This window comes from Lactuca serriola, chromosome 4 (assembly GCF_051521515.1).
Source record: "Lactuca serriola cultivar US96UC23 chromosome 4, Lser_US96UC23_V15, whole genome shotgun sequence".
Taxonomy (NCBI): Eukaryota; Viridiplantae; Streptophyta; class Magnoliopsida; order Asterales; family Asteraceae; genus Lactuca; species Lactuca serriola.
This window is the reverse complement of record NC_136411.1, coordinates 399316203-399324987: the sequence shown is the minus strand read 5'-3', so window position 1 is coordinate 399324987 and position 8785 is coordinate 399316203. Positions and strand designations below refer to the sequence as shown.

General features: G+C 38.8%; 1 protein-coding gene across 1 annotated transcript; it reads left to right on the top strand.

Annotated features, from left to right (window-relative positions):
- The first annotated feature begins 239 nt into the window (after positions 1–239).
- On the top strand, positions 240–1097 carry LOC145099901 (uncharacterized). The gene has a single exon (XM_079037400.1). It carries the CDS (start codon positions 240–242, stop codon positions 1095–1097), a length of 858 nt encoding a protein of 285 aa, XP_078893526.1.
- The last annotated feature ends 7688 nt before the right edge of the window (positions 1098–8785 follow it).

The window sequence follows — 8785 nt, the reverse complement described above, 5'->3', positions numbered from 1 at the left end:
GATTCCTTTCTCTAACAACAAGTTTGATGTTCTTAATGATTTGGAAGATGAGAACCAATTTGTTTTCAAAAATGGGGGTATTCCAGAGGTTGATTTAGATTATTTGGACAATATGGATCAAATGGAAGTCATAGGTGGTATCCCTTTGGTTGATACTAACATGGAAGTCCTTTCCAATGATGCTTAGTTTTGGAATTTGGAATGTTAGGGGCCTTAATCAATCCCCTAAACAAAAAGAAATGAAAATTTTGATTAAGGGTAATAATTTGAGTTTATTAGCTATTCTTGAATCTCAAGTTAGTTTTAATAAACTTAATGAGAAGTGTGATAAGATCTTTGGATCATGGAAGTGGATTGCTAATAAAGGAAATTTAGGACATACTTATCGTATTATTTTGGGTTGGAATTCTAATCTTTTTGATGTTAACTTGATTGATTTTAATGATCAAGTTATACATTGTAAAGTTAGTTTTCCCTCAAATAATAAGTATGTTTTTTGCTCCATTGTTTATGATGCCAATAAGTACATTGATAGAAGAGCTTTGTGGTCTTCTCTTGTTCTTCATAGAGGGTTTATTCGTGATGATCCTTGGATTATTGGTGGGGATTTCAATGTTACTCTTAATCTTAGTGAAAGTTCTGCTGGTTCTTCCAAGATTTCTAAAGGGATGATGGAATTTCTTGAATGCGTTAATTCTCTTGAAATTCAAGATATTAACAGCAATGGTTTGAACTTTACATGGAATCAAAAACCACAAGGAGATAATGGAATTTTGAAGAAACTTGACCGAGTTATGGGCAATTGCAAGCTGTTGGATCTTTTCCCATCCATTTATGCTTCTTTTCTTCCATATGGGATGTCTAATCATAGCCCTGTCATTATCAAATTTCCGATAAGATCTAAATTCAAGGTGCTTCCTTTCAAATTTCCCAATGTTCTTACCCTTTGTCCGGAGCTGAAGCAGTTAGTTGAAAGGCATTGGAATATTGATATTCAAGGTGTTAAAATGTTTATTTTAACACAAAAGCTTAAAATTCTCAAAAAAACCAATTCGCAATCTTTTAAAGGTGCAGGGGCATTTCTCGGAAAATGTTAATCATTTTCGTAAAGAGCTGGAAGCGGTTCAAGCTGACTTGGATTTGGATCCTTACAATTCTCAGTTGCGTGAATTGGAGGCCATATTTCTTGGAGAATTTAAAAAAGCTTATGATAAGGAGGAGAGGTTTTTAAAATAGAAAGCTAAAATGCACTGGCTAAAAGAGGGTGACAGCAATTCTAAGTTTTTTCATAGAATTGTTAAAGGAAAAATACATAAAAATAGAATTGAAGCTGTAATGAATCGTCAAGGGTAGAGTGGGCTACGGGTAGAGTGGTTTTTGCCCGTGTATACATGTGGTTGAAATACAGGAGCTCGGCAAAGATATGTGAATGGGCTGTTTGGTGCTCATGCCCTTTTAATTAATTGAACTCCAATGTAATGCAATAGGTGATGCTAATGATGTAAACTGAAACTATATGTTCCCTGCTAGCTCCTTGCTAGTTGGGATTTTTTTGTTTCCTTTCTTATTTAATATATTTGCCGTTTCCAAAAAAAATAAAGGGAGGCAATTAATGCGCATGGGAAGGCTATCACGAGCAGGAGGCTCTTTCACGTTTTTATCTCCAAAAATGACGGCTCGAATTTCGGACCCACCATCCAAAGACTTTTGACTTTCCCCAGTAAGGTTTCCACCTGTAACCATAGAAGAAGGAAACGACGCAGGGGTTTTTTCAACAAAGGCAGGGGAATCTTTTCCTAAAATAGCTTGGTTGACTTTCACAGGGCCACCGATGTGTGAGCGGGCTACGGGTAGAGTGGTTTTTGCCCGTATCCTCATCGAGATGTCGGCTAAAGATCCTTGGGCTAAGGAAATAAAAATCAAAGCGGTCACAGCTAAAGGTGTTACATCTACAACACTTAGAGTGGAGAATTCTTGGAACCCAAAAAGATGCGATCATTGCAAATGTTTTGGCCATGACCATGTCACATGCCCCACTCACTCGATCAGTACCCCCAACCCAAAGTCAGCCATGCCCTCCCCAAAAGACGTTGATAACGAAGGATATCAAATACTCAAGAGGAAATCTAGAACGTTTCCAATACCAAAAAAGAAGATCCCCATCGATAACCGTAAAGGAAAAGGCCTTGCTATAAAGATCTCTCAAGTATACAAACCAGTTTCCCGTGTAGAGCCAAAGAAAAAAGTCTCCACTAACATGTTTGATGCTCTTTCCTATCAAAGAGTGGATGATATTGATGAAGATTCACGTGTCCCTCCTGTTCCTCATTCGAGTACTATACACCCAACTTTTGACGCACTGCCGAGCTCTTCTCACGGTGGTTGTATCTCTTCTCCAATTGATCAGGGATGACGATTTTAGGTCTTTATTTAGTTAGTCTATAGTTGTTTGTTTGTTTTGTCCTTGCTTTGGGGCATGTCCCTTAGCTTGGCTAGTCTTATTTTTTCTTTTTCTTGGGCGTTTGCCCTTTTCTTTTTAACTCTTTCTATACTTAATATATTTTGCCAAGGGGATTCCCTTTTTCCAAAAAAAACCCTAAACCCTAAACCCTAAACCCTAATTCCTAAACCCTAAACCCTAAACCCTAATTCCTAAACCCTAAACCCTAAACCCATGGAATACTTTCTCTCTCTATAATTTTTCTCTTTAGGAAATTCCTTTGGAGATTAACTGTTCTTGTTCTTCTTGTGGGTTTCATGCTTAATTTCTTATAATCTGTTGGTTTTTGTTTGTTAATTTCTTAAGTTGTTGTGATATTATGGGGAAGATTCATAGGGTACGTAGATCTTCAAGGAAAAAATCAAAATATCATGATGAAGAGGCTGTTGTTCTTCGTTCTTTCCACTTTGAAGATAGCCCCCAAAAGGATGAAATGGATGTTGGGTCAAATAATAATCATGAAGATTCTGAGTTTGTTGATAGTTCCTCATCCTCCACTGCCTTTTGTGTTAGTAACCACAGCAACAAAGGTCTCTTCTTCTCCAACTCACCAATCCATGTGTCACACGAAGCCTCATGTGAACCCTCCGTTGAAAAAGTTGTTTGTGGTACGCATGATAATGAGGATGTTGAAGGTCCTGTTCACGAGTTTGGTCAAGAAAGGGTTCATGAAAATCTTTTTGAAGATTCTTTCAATGCCCCCCAAGTTGTTGTCGATTCAGAAGGTGTAACCCATGCAAATATCGACACGTTTAAAAAATCCGATAGAAGAGATGGAATGGTTGAGGATTGCTCAGATTCTGATGTTGAGGTTTCAGTTTGTGATCTCCCTTCTACCAGAATTCTTTCGCCAGTTGAGTCGACCCGAACCCCTCATGACGACAGCCCATCCCCTCCATGCATGGTCCTTTTTGGTTGCCTTCACCATAGCAACTTGATAGGATGATTTAATAAGAGAGAGTAAATATTATTAATATATTATGGGAATAATATAATGAATAATATATTGTTATTTGATTAATATAAGTCATAGAATTAATTAGAATTAATTTGGTGACTTAAAGAAGTTAATTAAATAAAGGGGTATAAACTGTCAATTGTTTGATAGTTAAACTTTAGACTGAAAATCCATTGGGATATGCTTTGGACGAATTCTAAGAGATATAGGATAGCTAAAATCGTCCATATGGGTTATCTAGGAATGGATTTGGATAGCCTTAAGAGAAGATTATCCAATTAGGGTTTAGGTTGTAACCCTTAAGGAGTCTACAAGTATAAATAGACCCTATGGCTGATGGAATTCGACACTTGACCAAAAGTAAGGAACCTCTGGTCGAAATTCCTTCCCTCTTCTCTCTCTTAAATCATCCTTTCTTGCTTTGGTGTTTGTAAGCCATTAGAGGAGTGACATTTGTGACTCTAGAAGCTCCAAGACAACAAGGTCAACAAGGAATTCAAAGGTATGATTCAAGATCTGTTTCAATGTTGTTATTTAGCCTAAATAGTTATTAGAAGTCTTGGATTCAAAGCATGTTTATTTAGAAAGCCTAGATCCGAGCATTAGGGTTTTGCATGCGCACATAGGAAAGTTCTTATGGCTAAAACCCATCAGTGGTATCAGAGCCTAGCTTGGTTTTCTTTAAATTGTTGCTTGATTAACTGAAACAAACCTGCAAAATTCGATTTTTGGTTTCTGAGTCATGGACTCGGCGAGTCTCAAAGTGGACTCGGCGAGTAGGCGTGACTCGGCGAGTCCCTTTGTGCACTCGGCGAGTCCATGCGTCAGGAATGACCAGATTCGGGATTTCTTTGTAATTATCTTATGGAAACTTACCTTAATCATAATAGATCAACATAAATCCGATTTTTTGATAAATATAACAATTATCTTGATCTAGTTAAAGGTAATTATCATCTAATTAAATATTTAATTTCCTTATATGATAATTAATTAATTATTTTGATTATTTTGGTAATTATCTTAAAAGAAATCTTGAATAAATCAAATATAGATAATTAGGATATTAATTGTTAATTGGAATTATTTGTTATTTGATCCTCCATGTTTTAAATGTTTAAAACTTGCCCTCAAGTTTTGAAATTTATATTTATGACTAAAAGTTTTAATTTAGACAACTTAAATTTCAAAACCCTAGATTTTAAAAGGTTTAAAATACAACCCTATACTAATATGATATTACTAGTATAATATATATATATATATATATATATATATATATATATATATATATATATATATATGTATAACTAAATGCTAGTCTTACCGTTAGTAGGCCTCATTCACGAAGCCGATCTATAAGGTGGGTATAAGGTTGCGGCCTATAAAATGGCGCTTAATGGGTGTACACTCACACCCACCGCTTGCTTGATTGGTGGAGGGTCGTTAGCCGAACGGGTAGGATAGGGCAACCTCATCCTCTCATTAAAAGTATAATAAGAAATATAAAGTAACTACACATATTTTTAAAATTCCCAATCTTAGTTACTTTAGGAAAAGTGAATTGATGCAATCCCATGAAATTACACTTTGCACCTTGCTAAGAAGTTAGTGGAGCGTGTGTGGTTTACCGGCACACTAATTGGTTCTAAGCGAAGGTGGCAAAGGGTGATTCATTGTATATCATAGTTCGATGGAGCGTGTGTGGTTTACCGGCACATCGAATAGGTGATCGTTACAATGAAGGCACCATGTGAATTTGCATGGTTATTCACACCCGCTTTGTGATCCTCGGTATCCCAGTCACAAACAAGAGGGGCATATCGAGATTTAAACATGCCATTGAATAGTTTCAATGAATCTCATCCGAACCTAGGAATTCTCAAAAACACTTAGGACTAATAGTTTAGGTTTTTGTGATGGAGAATTAGTGAATCGTCATTCACTTACCTTCAATTTATTTGCATGTTAGATTACGGCATCCCTTTTCTAATATGTAAATGTCATTGTTGGATCCTAGCCCTAATTTTTCTTATTAGGTGATAATTGGGGATTCATATTCTAATCTATCTTTGTCCTTTTCTAATTATAGATGTCGAACGCAAACAACGCTGCTGCTAGTTCTTTCACGTTGATGAGCCTTTGCCAAAAGGTCACTTTCGATGGAACGAACTTTAGCGAATGGATAAGATACATTCGCACCATTGCTCGCTATGAGGACAAGGAGTATGTCCTTGATGAGAAGCTCGAGAAAATCAACACCGAAATCGCTACTCCAGCCGAAATCACCGCCTTTGAAACTCATGAGCGAGATGCAACGAAGGTACATTGCATCATGATTGCTACCATGAACTCCGAATTCCAAAAGTCCTACGAGGACATGTACCCGTACGAGATGCACCAAGACTTATTGGAGAGGTACCACCAAAACGCGAGACAAGAGCGGTATGAGATTTTCACTAACATGATTTCCGCGAAGATGGGTCATGGAGAATCTCTTACCGTGCACTTGAAAAAGATGCAAAGGTATGTCGACCGCCTTCGCAAGTTAAATGTTGACTTCGGGGAAGACTTGGCGATCGACATGGTGCTTCACTCTTTGCCTCCGATGTACAACCAGTTTAGGATGACCTACCACATGAACAAAGAGGAGGTCACCCTAAGCAAGCTCCAAGGTCTCTTGAGGGTTGCTGAGAGCAACTTCAAAGACAAGTCTGCTGCACCGACTCCCAATCCACCTGCTGCTCCTGTCTTGGCTATTGGTCAAGGAAAGGGAAAGAAGAGGAAGGCTTCATCGAAGAACTATCGCAAGGTCAAAGCCCGAGATGGTGCCTCTTCTAGTGGGACCAAAGTTGATCCCGCTAAGCCCTGTCCTAACCCGAAGGAGGCAGAGTGCCACCACTGCCACAAGATAGGACATTGGAAGAGAAGCTGCCCAGAGTACCTGCAAGCAATCAAAGAAGGAAAGATCAAGCCATCTTTCGCAGGTATATACGCAATTAAATCTAACGATTCTAATCATGCTATTTCTTGGGTCCTTGATACCGGTTGTGGTTATCACATTTGTTCTAATGTGCAGGGACTAAGAAGAAGTAGGGATGTGGAGCAAGGAAGGATCAATCTAATCATGGGGAACAGAAGATCGTCGCCTGTAACCAAGATTGGAGTGTATTCTTTAGTGCTCAGGAATAGTTTGGTTTTAGATTTGAACAATTGTTGCTATTCACCAGAAATGGCAAGAAACATCATTTCATTTCATGGTTTATATAGACAAGGATTTAGATTTTCTTTTAATAATGAGAATGGTTCTATTTTGGCTTATCTAAATGGTGTCTTTTACTTTGAAGCTATACCATGTAATGGAATATATGAAACTGTTATGATTGTTGATAACTTAGGAAATGATGTTTTGAATATTGATTCTTCCACTAGTATGGATAAAGCATCCTTGTGGCATTGTCGTCTTGGACATGTCAACAAGAAACGCATAGCCCAACTCCAAAATGATGGAGTGTTGGAATCATTCGACCTTAGGGAAGATGACACATGCGAGTCTTGTTTACTTGGTAAGATGACTAAATCACCCTTCACGAGTACATGTGAAAGGGGCGAAGGTCTATTGGACCTAATACATACTGATGTATGTGGACCGTTTAGATCAACCACGAAGGATGGGAACCACTTCTACGTGACTTTTACCGATGACTATAGTAGATATGGGTATATCTACTTAATCAAGCAAAAGTCAAAAACCTTTGAAAAGTTCAAAGAGTTCAAGAATGAAGTGGAGAATCAATTGGGCAGGAAAATCAAGATGCTTCGATCCGATCGAGGAGGAGAGTACCTAAGTCTTGAATTCCACGATTATCTCAAGGAGTGTGGAATAGTTTCGCAATTGACGCCTCCTAGGACACCGCAGTTGAATGGTGTGGCAGAAAGGCGTAATCGAACCTTATTGGATATGGTTCGCTCTATGATGAGTCGTGCTTCACTACCTATCTCTTTTTGGGGGTATGCCTTAGAGACTGCCGCCCATATCCTTAACCGAGTCCCTACCAAGAAGGTTGCCAAAACACCTCATGAGATGTGGACAGGGAAAGCTCCCTCGTTGGCACATATCAAGGTTTGGGGTTGCAAGGCTTTCGTAAGACGAGATACTCACGACAAGCTTGAATGTAACGCCTGTGTTTCGGGCTTGCCATTTGTAGCAATGTAATAGTCTAGGTTAACCTCTGTAACCCGTTTTGAAATAATAAGATTGTATTATTTGAGTATTGTGTGTTTTGTGCTTAATTGCTTAATTATGTGGTTTGATTAATTAAGAATAAAAATAAGCGTCAAAATTTAAGTGTAAAATAAACTTAATATATTTGGTTAATGTTGTAGTAGTTGAAACGAGGTTTCCGAATATATATAGAACGCCCAAATCTGACTTCGTATGAGGAAGTTATGATTTATCGAAGTTCCGGCTTAGCGATATACAGCCTGTTTTACTCGATTTGAGATCGAGCGGTTGTTAGCCGAAGCAATCTAAATGAGAATCGAAGATCTCATTGTTGGTATTGAAACGATAAAAAGTTAGGCGAGAACGGACGTCAAACGAAGAAGTTATGAATTTATAACGAAAGTTTCTGTCCCGGCCTATTAAAAATAATTAATAAAAATAAAGTCAAAATTAGCCGACGGAGTCTAAACGAAAGTCGTAGAGCATGGTCTCACCTTCGCGTGGATATAAAGAACGTCGAAAACGGAGTTCGTATGATGAAGTTATGAATTTCCGAAGTTTATTAATCATTTTGTATTTATTTTTAATTCAAAATTCGGAAGCATTATCCGAAGGAGTCACCGATCTGATCCGAGGTACGCCCCGCGTACTCGCGTACGCCCCGCGTACTCCAAGGGATGTCGACACTCGCACTCGAGCACTTCGGATACGTAAGCAATGACGTTTTGGGCAGTACGCCCCGCGTAACGCAGTACGCCCCGCGTACTCCGAGGCTCCAGCCTCCTATAAATAGGATGCGAGGGTTCCGGGTATTTTTGCCAATTCCCTCTCGTTTTCGTGTCGAAGCTCTGCGCAAAAACCCCCGAAGCTACCCCGAAGTCCCGGTATCATACTCTAGCCCCGAGGCAAGTCCCGAGATCCCGAAGATCCCGAGAAGCGCGGTTCCCGAGTCGAAGCTCTGCCCGCGAGAAGTTCGATTTTCAAGGAGATCTTCCAGATCTGCTGAGGAATACTACTTTTATAAGCCGTAGTGCTGTCCGATCATCTTCTGATCAAGTGAGTGTATACTAACTTTCATAAACACAATAATAATACGAGTTTG

What these genes read in the sequence shown, in the direction of transcription:
- LOC145099901 (XM_079037400.1), top strand. Translation starts at nt 240, where the DNA reads ATGAAAATTTTGATTAAGGGTAATAATTTGAGTTTATTAGCTATTCTT.